The 19,861-nt window shown below is 38.2% G+C and overlaps 1 protein-coding gene across 9 annotated transcripts in view; it reads right to left on the bottom strand.

Annotated features, from left to right (window-relative positions):
• The window catches only part of MCTP1 (multiple C2 and transmembrane domain containing 1), a 535,159-nt gene that overhangs the window by 8,836 nt on the left and 506,462 nt on the right, over nt 1–19,861 (bottom strand). For all 9 annotated transcript variants that reach the window (XM_046000381.1, XM_046000382.1, XM_046000383.1 and 6 more), the window contains 2 exons: nt 8,928–9,037; nt 4,845–4,954 (listed from right to left, as the gene is read on the bottom strand). In XM_046000381.1, the coding sequence (XP_045856337.1) occupies nt 4,845–4,954; nt 8,928–9,037 (220 nt within the window). The remainder of the gene's footprint in view (nt 1–4,844; nt 4,955–8,927; nt 9,038–19,861) is intronic.

The following is a 19,861-nucleotide window of genomic DNA, read 5'->3' as shown; positions in this document are numbered from 1 at the left end:
AAATGAAGGATAAAAATCAGATGATCATCTCAATAGATGCAGAAAAGCTTTTGACAAAATTCAACATCCACTGATGATAAAAACTCTCCACATAGTGGATACAGAGGGAACGTACCTCAATATAATAAAGGCCATATATGACAGCCCATAGGTAACATCATACTTGGTGAAAAGCTGAAAGCTTTTAAAATAAGTTCAGCAACAAGACAAGTATGTCCGCTCTCACCATTTTTATTCAACAGAGTCCTGGAATTCCTAGCCTGAGCAATCAGGCAAGAAAAAGAAAAACACACAAATTGGAAAGAAAAATGGAATAAGTGCAAACGACATCATGTTATATATAGAAAACTCTAAAGATTATACACGCATCCACAAAGGAATGAGTGAATTCAATGAAGCTTCAGGATTTGAGGGAAGAGGTAATGGAGAAGATTGGAGAGGATATCACCTATAGTTGACCTGGTTGCTTAACTCTGGCAATTAGAGGCTTCTCACACTTTGGGTTTTGAAATATACATTCTGCCCAGTTTCCACAGTGGGAACTGCTCCAAGGATGTAGCCTTGAAAGAGTAAGGTGTTATTAAGACCAGCTGAACAGTTTATGGGACTGAGCCCAGTTAATTATTCTTTGTAATCTTTTAGATTTTGGTGGGCAGGGGTGGAGATTTACTTGCTTGTAGCCACCCAAAACAAGCCTCATAAGTAAGTTCCCTTGTATATTAAATCTGCCACCTACCCGTCTGAAATGGTCTCCCTCTTTCTTCAGTCTATGCACTTTGTGTTTGAGGGCCAATTTGCAAACCAAGGATACAAAATCAATAAAAATCTGATTTTGTTTCTATACACTAATAATGAGCTATCAGAGAAATTAAGAAAACAGTCCCATTCACAATCGGATCAAAAAGAATAAAATACCTATGAATAAATTTAAAGAAGGAAGTGAAAGTCCTATACACTGAAAACTATAAGACATAAAGAAATTGAAGACAACACACATAAATGGAAAGATAGTCCATGTTCATGGATAGGAAGAATCGTGTTAAAATGTTCATACTACCCAAAAGTAGTCTACAGATGCAATGCGAGTAGAACAAACCAACCTAAAATTTATATGGAACCACAAATGATCCCAAACAACCAAAGCAATCTTGAGAAAGAACCACAAAGCTAGAGGCATTACATTCCCTGTTATCACAAGTATGATACTGGCATTAAAAACAGACACATGGATTAATGGAACAGAATAGAAAGTGTGGAAGTAAACCCACACATATATGATCAATAAATTTATGACAAAATAAGACTATACTGGGGCGCCTGGGTGGCTCAGTGGTTTAAGCCGCTGCCTTCGGCTCAGGTCATGATCTCAGGGTCCTGGGATCGAGTCCCACGTCGGGCTCTCTGCACTGAAGGGAGCCTGCTTCCCTCTCACTCTCTCTGCCTGCCTCTCTGCCTACTTGTGATCTCTCTCTGTCAAAATTAATAAATAAAATCTTTAAAAAAAAATAAGACTATACAATGGAAGGACAGTCTCATAAATGGTGTTGGAAAACTGGACAACCATATGCAAAAGAATGAAAGTGGACTACTAAATCATATCCAAAATTTAACTCAAAATGGATTAGAGATTTGAATGTAAGACCAGAAGCCATAAAACTCCCAAGAAGAAAATAAAGGCAGTAAGCTTCCTGACATCGGTCTTGGCAACATTTCAGATTTGACCCCAAAAAGCGAAAACAAGAAAAGTAAAAATAAACAAGACTACATCCTATTAAAAACCTTCTGCACAGCAAAGGAAACCATCAATAAAATGAAAAGCAACCTGCTGAATGGGAGACGATATTTGCAAATCTTACCTCTGCTGTGGGCTAATATCCAAAATACATAAAGAACAATACAACTCACTAGCAAAAACAAAAACACAATCCACTTAAAAAACAGGCAGAGGATCTGAATAGACGTTTTTCCAAATAAGACCTACAGATGGCCACGCAGGATGTGAAAAGATGCTCAACATCACTAATTATCAGGGGACACAAATCAAGAACACCTTGAGATATCACCTCACACCTGTTAGAATGGCTGTTATCAAAAAGACAAGGAATACAAGTATTGGCAGACATGTAGAGAAATGGAAACTCACTATTGTTGAAAGTGTAACCTGGTGCACTATGAAAAACAATGGATAGTCCTAAAAAAAAGAAAAATGAAACTACCCTATATTCTTGCAATTCCTTTTCTAGATATTTATCTAAAGAAAACAAAAACACAAACTCAAAAATACACTTTCCTGGCCCATGCCCACTGCAGCACTGTTTCTAATAGCCAAGACACAGAAACAACCTCAGCGTCCACTGACACGAGTGGATAAAGGAACTAGGGTGTATATATACACAGTGAACTGGCAACCATAAAAAGCAAGGAAATCTTGCCATTTGCAACAGCATAGGTGGGCCTTGAGAGCATTACGCTAACTGGAATTGAGTCTAAGACAAACACCTGAAGAACTTACTTGTGTATAGAATTTTAAAAAAAATAATAAGCCAAGCTCTTAGATCCAGATTGGTAGTTACCAGGGGCCAGAGGTGGGAGGATGGAGGGATGGGTGAAAATGGGTGAGCAGCTACACATTTTCAGCTACAAAAGTAAGTGATGGGATGTAATGTGCAGCATGATTATAGTTAATAATATTACATTGCATTTCTTAAAGTTGCTAAGAGGATGATCTTAAAAGTTCTTAAAATGGGGGGGGGGGTAGGGGCATGAAATGTTTCCATTTCTACAGCTCTGGCATTGAGATTTTCAGGAAGCAATTTCCTTTCAAATTACACAAAATTTAAATGTAATGCTTGCAAAAGATGCTGTGATTGATTTACTTAGATCACTTCTGGAATAGAACAGCCAAGAACCATTACAGATGAGCCATATCTACTAAATTATTCAACAGTTAATCCTCTATAGTACCTGAAGAGTACATGTGGTTGAAGGATACCTGCAGGTGAAATTAGAGCTATTATAGAAACAAAAAACTTAATGAGCTAGAAATGTCAAAACAATATATAAAAAACTAGAAGTATCTATTCTGCGTATTCTATGATATAAGAGAATTTCAGTGGGATAAGTCTACTCTTCAAAATTTATCTTGCACTTAATAAATGACCAACATATTCATATATACGAAATAAATTAACAGCTTTATAGGAAGTCAACAAACTTATAAAAACTGGGCCATAACTTAGAATATCTTGACTCTTCTTCAGGAAGTTCAGCAGAATAAACTTTCTTTTGCATTCTTGATTTTGGTCCGTCTCCCCATGTGAGACCCATGTCTTAAATTTCCAGTTAACATTTCAGCAATCACCTAACACTACAGAAATACTGTTCTTTTTTTATTTCATTTGATGAAACAAGAGGCCCAAACACATTCTCTAAGAATTACGTGTAAGACTGAGCCAGTGAGGCCACCCCAGGTTACCGAGCCAGATGTCTGCCATGGGTTCCAGTTTTTGAGAGCACTGGGAAGCCAAACCAAGAGTCATCACCTATCACAACCGAGATGGCAGATCTGACCCTAAGAAGGTGAGAGATAATAAACTGCCACACCTCATGCTCTGCCCTAATTCCTTCAAGAAAACAGCATCTGTTTTATATATCGAAGGAATGAAAGATGAGGGCTTGAACAGACAGAGGAAGAAAGGCCTCTCTCTCTGTGTAGTGCAAGTACTATCTTATTTGAAATTGTTTAAATTATAACAAGGGGGAAAAAACCACCATTCCCCGACCCTCTCCTCCCTACCCTAGTTGTAAAGGTAAGCAGAGTGAAGGTAAAGGGTAAGAGGGCTTACTGAGGATCTGGCAGGACAGACCAAAAAGAATAGGGAGATAGGAATCTTAAGACCAGAGGGTGTGGGGATCTCAGACCTCTGTCACTTTTCTTTATAAGTCTTAAAAAGAAAACCACATTTAGTGGTTGCATTTAGTGTAAACATGTGTTTTCTGGAAACCATACCCATTTTGGTCCTTTGCATTTTGTATATGTTTAGCAATCTTAAGTGTGTGCAGGCTAGAGGCAAGTAGAGAATCCTATGTCTCCCCGGGCTTGTTTAATTATATCATTAATGTAGTTTCATATGTGAGTGCACTGTAGACACTCGCCGTTTTTCTCAGGGCACGGATTCTCTCAGATAAGGAGTAGAAACCCTAAAACAATGAAGAATCCTGAAACTACCATCGAAGTGCCATCTAGGGCCGTAGGAACGGCAGCTTAAGGGCATTAAAAACGAGGACTGGAAAATAGCACCTTTAACGTGGGTTCTTGCAGAAGCGCTTTTGTTTAATACACAAAAAGCAGGTTCCTTATTCCTAAGCAGCCTGTCAGGGCCAGGGACCTTCTCCTGCATCCTAAAGGTGACCTCTTAAACAGGCGGCCGTATACAGTCCCGTGTTTGCAGATGCTTCCACAAGATAAAGTACCACAGCACAAAAGCATATTGTCCTAAATGCAGCATATGGATCGAAATGCCTCTGTTTTCGTATAAGTGGTGAAAATAAATCAGAATGATATCTAGGCAAAGCTACACTTTGATATATGAAGAATCTGCACAACTACATGTTTACAGGATGATGGAGCCTATGGTGCCAGATAAGAGAAATGCATTTTGTAGGTAGACCTAAATCTTTATCCTGTTGTGATTTTTAACTGACCTGTCTCTTTTCATCATGGAGTAGCTTCATGATCATAAATACAGGGAACTACCGACAGTATAACTCATCCCTTAAAAATAGTTTGTTCCTAGAATATCTAAGACAGTTTAAAAAAAAAAAAAAAAAAAGGCTTTACTTACCCCAGACAAGGACAATGTATCTCAGTGGAATGAAGTACAGGATGACTGTGAACACACAGAAGGCTACAATGGCCAGCCAGCTTAAGAATGGGACAGTCCAGTTGAAAGTACTGAATGAGAAATTAACACATCAGCAATCGGAGCACTTCATACTCTTTTCAAACAAAGGTTACAATAAATGTGGTTCTGACTCAGACTCTAGACGAGGGATCAAGTAAGACTGCATTTCTCTCTCGAACAGAAGGCAATTGTAGTGAGCCTATCAGAGGACATAGGTGAGTCACAATGTGCTGAGTTTCACGAAAGCAGGACCCACGCAAGCAAGTCTTGCCTCCAACCCTTCCAGATGGTCCCAGGTGACTTCAGCATCTGAAGTTGTACTAGTTGGGGGACTCTTTATGCGGTTATAAAAAAAAATTTTTTTAATGTGTTTTTCTACTTCTAGAACAAGTAGCCAATCTTGTCTTCTCCCACTTTTCATAGAGGAGAATGCCCCTGGGCCTGACATTGTTTTCTTCTGTCAACTCACACTGGATTCCAGACACTGGAAATGAAATGTCAGCAACTATCAGTAGACCTGACTCTTGCACTGTTGTGTAAATCCTCCCTGGTTTAGAATTCCTTTGAGGAATACTCCCTTTTCGCTTCAGTTACGTTTCAAATGGATCTAGAGGTCAGGAGGGGGGAACAGAGTTGTCAGCCTTGTAAAAATTCACCTGCCATCATTACCCTTCCCAGAAATAAGGAGATAATTAAGAAATAAAGTCAGTATTGAGTACTGTTCTCCCTGTGTTATTTCTGGCGAAGGAGAGCACATGGTGGATGTGTTGGAAAGACTGTGAAAATGGAGTGTAAGCTGGCCAAGTGGGTTAGAGCAGGGCCTGGCTCATGGGGCTGCAGCGTTCCCATATTGCAGATGAAGGGTAATGCAGGGGGTCGGGGAAGGCGGCGAGACTGCCTGTCAACAGGGAGACAACATCAGAACAAAAACAGGATCAGTGAACAGAAGTGGGGGAAGTTACCAAAAAAGACTACTAAAGATGGGAAGGAACATAGTGGGACAACAAGAAAAATGAGAGAAAAGGTTAAAAAAAAAAAAAGATGTAGGAAATCAGGGAAATGGAACACGGAAAGATTGTAATCATTTAGGGGGTTTTGTGTAGAAATTCTGTAGTGAATCTCATAGTTTTTACGAGCAGATGTCAAAATAATAAAACAGAAGCATTGAATGGAGTCTCAGTGTTGGGTATATAACTGTTACCATTTTACGGGCATCCTGTTGCCTCAACAACCAGCCTCTGAACAGGACCTAACATACACCGCTGAGGGACACTTTAGCACAATTTAATGAAGAGAGTGAAGAAAGTATCCAGTCTCCATTCAAAGCCTAGATTCTGCCATATGACTTTAAAGGAATCAATCTTGCTATATACCTCACCTTCCCTGTTTAAAAATGAGGACAACTTTCATTGTTTCGAGGCAGACTGGTAGAGATGGTAACATGTGAATCAAAGTGAAATTTAAGAGCTAAGTCAACTCTGGGAGTCTATTGCTGTGACAGGGACCCCAGAAACACCTCAAGAAATTGTGAAATTATATGTGAGATGGATAAATGTGAATATTTTTAATTTTCTCTCATTTCCTGGTCATGTATGTTCTGTGCACCTAGGGTGGGGTTTGTCCCGGGCCATTTTTGATCCAGGAAAGGATGATTAAGAGATTTTCTTCCTATATTTTGCTTCAGCTTAACACCTAGGAGTGAATCCTTAGCTTTGTGGGCATATAGCTTGCCTTTGCGTCTGCTTAAGGTCCAGTGTTCTCTAAAACTAGTTTTCCTAATAAAAGAGCCAATTGTCTTGTTTTCTGTAACTCTTGGGGGCTAGCTTTTCTCTTTCTCTTTTTCCTCCCATGGCCAGTGTCAGTGCCCTGTTTAACTGACAGCTGAGAAAGGATCATGCCTTCCTTCCTTCACTGACACTTGTGGAGAAACAGAAGACTGTGGGTCTGCTTGCTTTCCTGGGGCTCAGTTCAGAGCCATCCATCAACACTCTTCACTGTGCAAGGGCACTGGCTCCTTAGTCAGAAAACCCTTTTATTTTTTGGGGCAGCCTCCTTGAAGGGCTCCCTGTGTTCTGCTTTTTCCTCTTAGAAGGATAAATGGCAAGGAATCCTTACCAGTGTAGCTAATGTCAGAAAAGACGACTGCCCTTTTCTATTTCCACAATGCATCATGAAAACTAAATCTAGACTATGATCTTCCCCCAAAAAAGATGCAATTCAAGAAAGTTCTGGAATGGTTATTTAGTAACAAGATGTGGTAATTATAGAGGCTTTTCACTTTGTAGTTAATGATTGCTTCTGAATCTGCTTTCTGGATAGATGCATTTTAATCTCATGCAACCCCAGGAGACTTTCTCTATTTTAATATTTTTAAAAATTGCGCATAAAAGATGGGTCCTATAAGACCCAGTGGACACTATTCATGTTTCTATACTTTACCCTATACCTATAACTCTGTCTATACCTGTGGAAGGTTCTATAAAACTCAGTTTTTCCCAAGGCTGCTCCACAGCCAGGATCTGGCCATATCCTTCAACTGGCTATGATGTCTTAGGACCAAGCACCTACGAAGTCCCCTACTGCCCAGAAAGAAGCTTATGAAGAAGCTTCTTCCTCTCGGGCATAAATTTGCCTGACCTCAGTACTGACCCAGCATCTTATGATATAAATGAGATCCTTCCATCAGGTATCAACACACAGTGTACCTCAGAGAAAGGACAACACTCAAAAGGGAAATGTCCTATTTAGGACTTCACACCATGCTCCAGTAGATAGGGTGTACAGAACAAAGGAACATTCTTAGAAATGGAAATAACATGGAGAAGAAGAAGGAAAAAATGTAGCAACCAGTCTTCAGAAGTCTGAGACTGAGGGCTGCTGTACATTTGGAGTGAGAGGGAGGCTGTTCTAATATGATATTTTAAAAAAATGGAAACTCAGCACCTATGCGTATGTGGAAATATATTAAAAATTATACAAAGTTAAATGCATTATTCCCTGAAACATGAAAAGCATTAGATGAGTGTCTCACACATTTAAACAATTTAATTTAATGTGTATGCCCAAAGATTCAAATCTGTGGAACACTTTTGGTGAATAATAATATAAATAATAAACAATGACTTGATACATGAAACAAGGAATATGTAGGCTTATCCGGATATACAGCACCTGTCTTGAATTGACTATTTAGCAATCATTATGTAACCCATTTTCACATACTTTAGTAGTATGGGGCCTCAATATATTTTTAATCCACCTTATTGAATTTGTAAATCCACCTTATTGAGTTTACAGACAGTTTTTAAAAGTTCATTAGTAAATAAAGTTATTTCAGGTAAAATACAAGTAATGCAAAATTAAGACTATACTCATAAAAATATTCTTAAGAATATTCTTGTATTCTTAATTTTACATTATTTTTACATTAATTTTACATTAGCTTTCAGTGAAGCTATATTTTAAATTAGGAAAGGGGATTCCTTTTTTAAAATTATTACAAGTGTGTTACTTTAGTTCATCTGTAACTATGATTTTCAACTATTTACATAAATTTGAAAATTTTTGCAGGATGCTACATAAAATAGGATTTTTTAAAAAAATTAAAGAGTTCCTTAATGACCGTATAAGACAACCAGTAATAAAATGAAGATGTGTCTTGATTACCTGAAATTCTCATCTAGATTGGTTTATTTTTTTCGTATCACGATTTCATATTCCATTTAAGAACAAAGTCTTTCACTTGGATATGTGCTAAAATTTAGGACGGTGTTATTTCTTCAAAGCTACAAGTAGGACTTCTTTCCAACCAATATGTTCTAAATTTCAGGAAGCAAATTGACAGAACTTTTCATAAAACCAAAGACTGACAGAAACAAAGTAAATAATGAAGAAACTGAGCAATAGATCACCCAGAAGGAGTCTCCCCTGCCAAAAATAATGTGGCATTTCACCCTCTGAAAAACAAATGGACACTCTGTCCCACAGAAGGCCAGGGCTCACATGTCAGCATCACTCACTCACTTCTTTATCCTTTCGCCAAAGGAAGCCACTTCATCTAGGATGTTCTGGACACTGATACAAACCTCCTGGATGGCATAGATTTTATTTATAAATCCCTTTTTTTCACTGTCCTAAAATACAATTAAGAAAAAAGAGAGATTCTGTGTGAGTAAAGGTATTCTTCAGTGCTTGAATTCTTTGAATTGTCCCTGTCACATTTTTAAACCTAAATAAAGTTCATCTCTGTGTGTATGTGTATATGTGTGTATACACACACACACACACACACGCACACACACACTCGGAACCCATGGAAATTTCAGGATATAAAGGGAAACGGAGGAGAAAGGCATACAGCATCATGGACCTCTGCCAATGTAAAGGTGGTTGCAAAGTACCAGACTCAGATTCTGATGATATTGCCCTGATGAACAGAGACATTTTAGCCAGAGCTGGGGGGTCGGGAAGCATGTAAAGGCGTAGGAGAGAGGGCAGGTCTTGAAATGACCAAATCTGGAATACCTGTGAGCAATGAAAGCTGAAAAAGACAAGAAAAGGAAGAAAAAAAAAAAAAAAGACCAGGTCAACTGAAATCTGTTAAATAGACACTTCCTAAATAGTAGTTTAGGAAGATTAGATACAGGGTAATAAGCCTGGCCCACCTCTTCAGTGTAACAGTCACATAGTTGATAGAATAGCATAGGCTATTTTAGGATTCTAACTAACCATTTTTCTCCCTTGGTCCTTAGTTCTTCATTTTAAAACTTGTCCTGGATTTAAGCAAAGCTGGTGTGCTCCAGGGAATGGGTGGGTTGGATTGAGTATAAAGCACCCAGAGAATGGTGTGAGCCTGGGGGAAATGTGCACATTCTGTAATTTTAGACCTAGAGGAAGAAATAGTGGTGGCCTTTCACGATTGAAATTTCTGCTTAGTAGCCTGGCATCACAGGCACTTGCCTAGGCTGTTTGGTGGAGACCATCCAACCCTGATTCCATGACTCCATTCCTCCATGCCAGCTTGAATCTCTATGGAAATGTAGATCCAATTTCATTACTTTAACTTCTTTTGAACACTTCCACACTGTGCCAGAACACTTGAGACCTCATGTGGCAGTCAGTGCTTGCTGAAAGCAGCCAGAAAGCTAGAATAATAATGTCGTCATGCTGCACATTTACATATTGACTTTCACTTCAGAAAAGTCTAAAGCACTTTGCACTGTGAGCACGGCTGGGCGTGGCATCCTGCCACCTTGGAAACCGAGGGCAAGTGAGTGACAGGTGGATGTGCAGCCTCCAAGAACAGGGTACAGTGGGACTGAAGACATGGAGGCCAGTTCTAAACATGACCTTTAGGTAGAAGTTACTTAGAGCCTTCATTTTAAATATAATTCTCATGGGAGACAACTGTCGACATTATTCATCTTGCTTACAGAAGTCGGATTGTCAGACAATGAGGTACAGGAGATGCGAAGTCTCATGAGTATACAGAATCATTATGTACTCTCAGGGTCCCTGCTGTCTCCAGAAGTCACCTGTCATTACGAACATGAATGCATCAATTTCTCGTCTTTTTTCCCTCCCCAGTGATAAAACAAAGTGCATTAATTTCACCTATGCAGTTGTACACTTAAAAAAAAAAAAAGGATATCCAGTGCCTCCTTCTGTTCTTTCCTAAGCTGGTCTGTTCTATTCATCTCTATGGCCTTCAGTGTCTTCTCTCCCAAGCACTGGCTAAATTCATTTATGTCTATGAAGTAAAGTGCTCTTAACAGATATTTTTCTGCATACAGAATAAATCAAGCTGGACTTGAAGGAGGCTGGTTATGCAATCACAATTCATTGAGAATACTATCTTACCAGTTTGAAATGATCATGTGAAAAAATATTTTTCACAGTAGCAATAAAATCTAGAATCACTTAAGCATAGCCTTAATAAGAAATGTACAGAATCTACATTAAGAAAATAGAGATATGGTGTCTCTGCACTGGAACACTGATTATTAAAAGAATGTATTCTTTTCTTCTGTTGAACGTACAGGTTTAGTGCATTTTCAAGCAAATCCTAATGTGTTTGGAGTGCAGTGAAATGGGGAGAATTTGATAAATTTGTTTGGAAAAATAAATTGAGTGCTATAGCCAACAAATTTTTGCAAAACAAATAATGAGAAAGCATTTATTGTACCAGATATTTAAGTAATTAAAATATGAAAGATGAACATTTAAAGAGAGCTTGTTTTATGATAAAGCACCATCATAAATCCACCATACAGATGAACGTAGTATGTTACTGGGTACTTGTGTTAACTATTTGCAGAAAATTATGTTAAATCCTACCTAAATAGACTCTCAGATCCATTCGAGGTAGCCCAATTCTACCTCAGATCTCTACCTTAAATAGATAGCCCCAAATACATTTTAGGCTTATTAAAAAGCAAAAAACTAAAGGTGAAGAAATTCTACCTCAGATCTGCCTTAAACAGATAGCTCCAAATACATTCTAGGCTTATTAAAAAAGCAAAAAACTAAAGGTAAAGAAAATATAGATAAGTTATCTAGTGACCTGGGAATAGGAAATAACTTTTTAAACAAAATGAAGGGAGTCACAAAGGAAAAAAATTGATAGCAGGAGTTACATAAAATAAAGTTTCGGTGTCAAAACTTATCATAAATTTATAAGGTTGATAGAAAAAACTTGCAACAAATATGACAAATTAAGAGATGGGATTTCTAATATATTCAATAAACATCTGAAAAAACTATTACTGCAATTTTGCTTATAATGACCAAAAAAAATCACTGACATGTTGGGTGGAATTAATTATGGTAGGTACAACTGATATACTATAATGAAATTACAAAGTATTATTTAAAAAGAATAATTAATGACAACAAAAATCCTTATGCTCTAAAAGAAACTGTGGGGGTGGGCTGTAAATGTGAGATGGAGTATAATCCTACTTTTTTTTTTAATGGGTAGGCTAGAATATGAATGAAGAAAATGTGTCAAAATATTCAAGGTAGTGGAAGTTTATTTTCTTCTTCATACCCTCCTATAATAAATAATTCTTTGCAATTAACAAGTTTCATTTTTGTAACCAGATCATTTCCCTGATTTTCTCCAATATTATTATTGAAGGAAACTGAGTAGAAGAAATAAAGGAATTGGTACTCATTGATCATATTAGGTGGTTTATCTATTTCTTATATTTTTGTATAAAAGCCTATTTAAAATTATTTTTAGAAAGCAGAATATAAACACTCATGAAGCATTATAACGTGCATTTCACGTGGTTCATTTGGTCTTCACAACCATCCTAAAATATAGTTATTTTTCTGTAGTCTCCAGAAGAAGAAACACAGGATCTGAGAAAAGTGACAGCTTGGATTAGGACTATGACAGGCCAACTCTAGGTCTGTTCTCTCCATAATATACCATGTTACCTTACCACCCTACCCAGGAAGATTTCCGTTCCTACCCAGAATCCCTGTGTGATCAACAAGAACAACAGACTTGAACATTTGGAAACTTACACTGTAGCCACCACAATCAGCAAGATAATAAAATCTGGAAACTTAATTTAACAGTAGAAATCACCAGATGTAATGTCAATAAGGCAGTATGCGAAATTAAATATAAGATATTTGTTAGTAAGATGTGCCACTGAAGGCATCTACAAAAACTATTTTTAGTAGATACTTTAAAGTCTATGTGCTGATGATGTTTGACTACTGGCTAAGGAGTTTTAAAAATTTGCTCACTCTTAATTTTCTATTTCTTTTGTACTCCCACTCCACTACTCAGCCCCTCACCCCCAAACACCAAAAACCAAAATAAGATGGTCTGTAATGTTGACAAAGTTTGGAAAAGCAAATGCTTTGGGATAAAATTTTTATTTTAAAATCTCTTTCATCAAATCCTATTCTCCTCCACTGTGGTCCCCAACCAATGAAGTAATTACTCTTTATATACAGTATATGACCCAAAACTGCAACGGGTAATGGAATTGCTCTGTGTTGCATTCCAATATTTCACATTTTTTCACTAATGTTCAATACTTTATTAGTAGAGAATAAATTGGTACATTTCTTTTATTGTCGTTTTTGCTTTCCTTTATAAACCAGCTTGGATGAAAGAAATATCATAGGGTAGTTAATCATCCAAAGGCTTGTTAGTGACACTGGTTGGTTTTTTTTTTTTTTTTTAATGCATTATTAAGGTTTCTTTTGAAGATGTAAAAAAAAAAAAAAAACCCATAAAAAAGAGCTATAACTATAAATCTGAGAACATGTGAGATTTATATCATACAACTTTTTCTAATGGCTCTATATAATTTTTAAAAATCTTACTATGTTTTAAATAGTCCACAAAACATCAATAACTGCAAACTTGAAATACAGTGATTCTTTCATATTCAGCTATTTTACAATCACATATCACACAGAAAGTTAACTAGATTTTTCCAAAGAACTATCTACCTCCCAGCTTTGAAATATTTAGGAAAATCTAAGGTTCTAAGGAATCAATAGGAGTACCTTCCATGTCTAGAGAATCCTGTCCATTGACTTTCAAACCCAAATGACAAGTACCCCAGTCATTGGCTCTGTTCTGAATGGGAACGAGGACTCAAAGTGATAGGTGTCAGGGGCTGTGTATTGTGTGGCTGGGTTCCTGGGGCATCTGGCTGCATCCCGCTCCAGTCACAAATGCTACTTGGGGGCCTTGCCAAAGTAGTCAGTGTCAGCCCTGTTGACATGATAGAAAAGGGGTCTGTTGGACACCTGTATTGTATCGATCACAACAATTATGTGGAATATATTGACTCAAAATACTTGTTCTGGAATTAATATCTCTGTTACTTTCTAGAGTGAGAGAATGTCTTAAGAATGCAAGGGAGGGTGGGGCGGGGGAAAGGATGCAAGGAAGCTCTTAGGCCAGGAGAAGCATAAAGCAGAACTGACCCAGCAGACCAGGGCATATGATCACTTTACCTATTATTTCCTGAAGGAAGCACTCAGATTTTCCACCCCAAAGAGCTAATCTTGATTGTAATTTTGCTTTCCTTTAAAGCCTTGATATGTAACCTCTGAAAAACCATAAGCAGTAAGATTGATATTTGCTATGAGACATAATTGTTACAGTTTACTATTGACTATAGCTCTTCTGTGAGTAAATATAGTCTCGCATAGCACAGAGTGTACAATTGTGTTTGGAATATGTCTATGTTTCATGTGATTTATTTTTTTATGCTAAAGATGGTTTTGGTGTACAACTTGCTTGGTTCATTCAGTAAAATGCCTTGCAAAACAAACTCCTCTCAGAGCTATACTTCTAACATATGGAAAATATATTAGGAGCTAGAGATTGAATAAAGGCACACAAAGTGATGAAATATTTTCTCTGTGCCAATATTCCTTTCTTTTTCAGATTGAGAAAATAAGTCTCAGAATACTGAAACTCTCACAACAGCTTGGCAAGTCACAGAGACCCTTGACTACCGAATTGTATCTCCAATCTTACTCAGTTCTTAGGATATCAAATCTCACCCAGGTTACTTCATGCCCTGGTTCTTCTCCTCATATTAACCTTAAGAATAAGAACCCTCCATCGAGACATTGAAGGATTCTGAGATAATATTTAAGGTTAAGAGGACAGATGTACACCATTTAAGACAGAATATTTTTCTCTTAAAAAGTAAAACAGATTTCTAAAACATTTACATTTCAGCGTTACAAAGCGGACCAAATTAAGTAAGACACATAGAGCTCTTAGTACAATGCCTGGTACAAATAAACCATCTATAAGTAGTAGTAGTAGTAGTAGTAGTAGTAGTAGTAGTAAAATTATGGACATAGTTTCTTATTAAAAGAATTCAAATTATGTTTATCTCTTTTTGCTTATATTAAAAACAAAACTTTTAACTATTAGGCAGAATCCCCCCTAAATATGCAGCCTTTTTATGCATGTTTAGTTATGCCCCAGAGGACTTAGTGTTAACTTGTCAAATTTCATTTTTGAAAATGATGGTAGATTCTTTATAATGTTATACTGAGAAGATCTTCCCCCCCTCCTTCTGCTGACTCTGCACATGTTTTTCTGCCGAACAAGCATTTACCTGGTCTTAATTTTTTTGCTTGGTAACCCTGGGCTTTTCAGTATTCGTTTTCTACAGTGCAACTTTTAATCGCATTTAGTTGAGCCTTGCTGTGTTCGTTTAACGTTCTACATTTTGCATGGACCTGTAAAAGTGACTGTAAAGTAACACATTTGGAGAGAAATGGCCTCTGGGCGAGGCAATGTAAACAAAAGGCATTTTAAAAATGGCAACTGGCGCTCCTAAGAATTATGCGAAAGCCGGAAAGGAAAAGGAAAGAAAGAGATATGATAGCAGGGGGAGAAAAAGAAAAGCCAGAAAAAGAAGAAAGAGAGAGGAGGAGACTGAGAGCAAGAGAAAGAAGAAGAGGGACTCAGAGGCGCCCCAAGGCCCTGAAGGAAGCTGGAGCGTGGGGACCAAGAGCTCTGAGCAAACATGAAGAAAGGAAGGGAAAGATCTTCGATTATCAACAAAAATTACCTAAAACCAAAGCACAAACACAATCTGTCGACTGTGTTCATTTCTAAATAAATAAACAATCAAAATATTTGTCAAAGTCTGTACATCCATGTTTCAATTCCATTCCACAACAATGTAAATAAACCTTACAGAACGCACCCAGGGATGCGTGTGGTCAGGAGGGAGACTTCCCTGGACCCCAACTGCTTGCTACTCCAGCGGCTCATCAGCAGGACCTAAGGGACTTGCAAATCTCCCTCTTCCTAATGATTTAAGAAAACTCCTTATAACTGTCCTGCTAGTGCTTGAAAGCTCTTAAAAGATTAGGACCATATATCAATATCAAAACCTTTGACTTAATCTCCTTGCCAGCAGGCAGGAAGTGCACTTTCCAGAGAGTGGCTTTATAGATCATCCCATCTCAGGCTCTTGTCCCGGGGGAAGTTCCGTTTCAGACAACTCCCCAGTGAAAGGGCTAGAAGGCCTGGCTCCAGGCTAACCTTGAAGGGAGCCACATCAGAAACTGTGAGGTTGCTATTCCCAAGGAACCTGGCGGGAAAATACGTGACAAGGGATACTTTCACCCAGGACAGTACAAATCAGGTTTTGAGAGAAGAATCTGTAGGCCTCACAAGGTTTTCCAGCAAGGTCAAAACCAACAGACCATGGAAAGATTTGAAAACACGAAAGCACGCTCAGGATTACAGTGGTCCAGGCCCTGTCCTTAGACCTTGTGAAATAACGAAAACACAAAACAAACACCACCCCCACTCCTCCCCCCTCCCCCGCAAAAAAAAAACCTGTTAAATAAAATGTGTCCTAAAATCCCTTCTGGTTCCAAACAAGCCACTTTACTGAGAAGATAAGTGCTATGGAATCCCTTCTGCCCCTCAGAGCCATTTGAAAGCTAACGTGAGGAGCCAGCTGGTGGCTTGGATTTCTCCTGTTCCACATGTGGGCTCCCTGGTGGGAGGTTCAGTGACAACAGGGAACAGAAACACCCTGCTTGTTTCTGAATCCAAACAGCAAATGCTGGACTACTTCGTCTTTACCTTAACTTGTAATGAAAAAGTTGGGTGTCCATGTGTGGGTTTAAAAAAAAAAACAAAACAAAACAAAAAAACCTCTCTTGTCAAATCGTTTATTTTCAAATGTGTGTTTCAGGAAGGTTGGAATTCAAATGCAGAGATGTGAAGGCAAGCTGAGAATTTAGAGAAGCTGTGAGCTCTCTTTTATTCTACTCGCCCCCAATCTGATTTAGAAGATGATTAGATTTCTAACCGGCTCCACTGTTAAGCCTGGTTCAAATCCTGCCTCCAGAATTTCCTTAGCTATGTGCTTGTGAGCAATTTACTGACCTTCATCTGTAAAATGGGGGTAATGATGGAACCTACTTTCATGATGGTTATAGAATTAAATGAATTTAATCCACTTAAAGCCTTTACCACTCATGTCTGGAACACAGGAAGTGCTCAAGACATGTGAGTCATTAATACTATTACCCATTTGAAGAACCTGACAAAATACTATGAAACTTCCGAACGTTAAATTGCTTTAAATCTTCATGAAGATGACAGGATTTTCTCCCTACTTATTTATGATATGTTTCAAGAATCCTGTGTTTGTACAAATTATCTAATATAACCATAGATTATCTTAAATGGATCACCCTGCAAAGTCCTTACAACAGTCACACGAGGATGATGGGTATTATGGTTTTCATTCCCTCCACAGGGAAACTGAAGCCCAGTGGCCTACCATCCCAGCTCAGACTTCTACCCCATTCTGTGCTCACTCCCCTCTGGTGCCTGCAGCCATATCTGTTCTCATCGAAGCTAGCAGATTTGAAAAATTAGCAGAAAGGTCACCGGTTTACAGTATGTCCTCCCCACTGAAAGTTATGCATCCTCCAAAGGCCAAAGCTAGTCATACCCGTGCAGGACACACGCCTTTTCTGTCATGTGATTTTTATCTGTCAGTGTTTATGCAGGTAAAACTTCCCTGAGAATCAGTGATTAGCTCTTCAACAAGCTTCATGGCTCAATCAGGGTCCGAATTTATTACTTCATCTTAGACAGCACAAGCTTTTGTGCTAATCTACCTACTAGTACAGCTCTTGATAAGAATTTAAAGTTTCCTTTTATTATGTATACAAAAAGGCATATACATAAAGGTGTGGAACCCACAAAGATTTTTTTTCTTGAGTAGATTTGTTATGAAAATACTCCTTTACCTTTATCTAGGACTTTATGGTTTAGTAAGCATTTTAAATATATCTTCCCACTTGGATGGCAGGGGTAAGTGAATTCCTCCATTTTACAGATAAACAAACTGAGGCTTGGAGAAGTTAACAATCTCATTTTTTGTTAAAAAGTGTTCCTAGGACTTTAACCCATGTCTCCCGACTGAAATCGGGCTCCCTTCAGGTCACTGTCAAAAAGCCATCAAGTCACATATGGTATTTCTTCACTACACTGTTTTAGATATTTAAACTTGGCTCTTCCCAAACACTAATCTTGAGTTATAATCAAATTGTGTGAGAAAAGAATTATATTCGTATTATAAAAACAATGCTCTTTGTGACATCTCCCAAACCAAGCGAGGATTACTTTGTGAAATCCGGAGGCTATTTTTCTTTACAAATATTTTACAAGACAAACTTGTACCTTTCTAAAAAAGCACATCTGTTGCAAATTACACCCTTACCGAAACAGAGAGAATCACCATCCTTTCTTTCCCATCTGAGCTTAAAAGAGATTTGTTGACATACTCGAAGGCCAGTATAGACAAAACAGCACAGGAAGGAGGAGGCGGTCAGCAAGACCAGGGCTCTTGGCTTTGCTTAAACTAATTCCACATGCCCCATGAGCCATTAGCTGTTTTTTATTTCCTGCTCTAAAGATCTCTAGTGAAAATAATCTGGGGTAGGGAAAAGCTGTTCTTATTATTTTTTTCCCCCCAACAAGATGCTGTGTTAGCACATAGAACATATGAGCCACCTTCAGCAAACCAAGGTCTTTAATAATCCATTTTTCAAACACTACTGGTATTTCCTTTCCAAACAAAGATGGACTGTAACTGGAATCAATTTCATTATTTGTATGGTACAATTGCCAAGTTTCTGTAAATAATAGCCATTTAAATACTGGATAATATTTTTTATATGAATCCAACAACAGTTTTATTGCTATTTAATTTCCATGATTTGTTTGTTTGCTGTAAGTTATCAGGGTTCTGAGAGCACGATGTCTGGGGATAGGGAGAAGCCTTCAGAGTGGCTCAGGGAAAAAGCAATGTCAGAGTCATGTTAAAATACTTGGCTCAACCAAACAAGGGAAATTATAAGTTGGAAAAAACGAGTTGCTCGACCATTTTGGGATTTTCTCCCTCAGTTTCCCTATACCCTGCGTAGTATAACGTCACCCACCATCTTCAGACCTTGGCATAATATAGGAAATCAAGGACAAGACTGAGAACTCGCTTGTCCCCATTATGAAGAGAATGGGGCTCTTCAGTGAAATCCGACAAAACGGAGGCAGTGGTACAAATAAAGTCCTGGTGACTTTGAAGGGAACGGGGCCATCTTTCTCTATTGATGCCATATGTAGCACATACCTGCATAACAACTTCATGCTCTATGGGAGGCTGCTGATATATGGGGTGGGCCTATCCCCTGAACCCCTTCCTTACTACAGACTAAATCACTAAAACAGGCGCATTCTGAGGTCAACCTGGAAGAAAACATCAGTGGCCCATTTTCTGGAACTGAGGGCAATATTTTTATTTACTTGGTGGTATGGCTCCTGGTCTGCCTTGCGATTCACTGAGCAAAGAGGCGGAGGGAGTAGGAAAGGCAGGAAAAACTTGGGAATCGATTTGCAAAAATATCTCAAATTCCTTCCCGGGGATGGCCATGGGGTGTAATAAGATAAAATAAGCAGTTCAGAAATGGTTTACATATCTTCATTTAAGTCTTGTGCATTTAAACGAGAAGTAGGACAGGCACAGAGGGAAGCTATGATGTACTTTCCTGGGCTGGTCCTACCCGACACACTGTGGGCTTGAATCCTGTTGTACGTTTTACAGCCTTGTGATCTTGTATAAGTTCACCTCTCAGATGCTTAGTTTTCCCAACAGTGAAGTGGGAGATAATGTCCCTCCCCAATAGTGCTGATGTGGGAACAGAATGAAATCATGTATATAAAGCAACTGGCACATTAGTGGATATAAAAAATAAATGGGTTTTGTTTTCCCTACTAATTATCTCTCTTGCCAAAGGGTAACATTTTCCATTTTTGCCTAATTTTCCTCTTTCTCTCATACTCCTTTCTTTTTCATGGATTTTGTAGAAGTCTGATTATCATTCATTTACATCACCTCCCCATTTAAGTAATGTTCGCTTTA

This window comes from Meles meles, chromosome 3 (genome assembly GCF_922984935.1).
Source record: "Meles meles chromosome 3, mMelMel3.1 paternal haplotype, whole genome shotgun sequence".
NCBI lineage: Eukaryota > Metazoa > Chordata > Mammalia > Carnivora > Mustelidae > Meles > Meles meles.
Note: the sequence above shows the minus strand (reverse complement) of the source record. Positions and strands in the feature narration are given on the sequence as shown.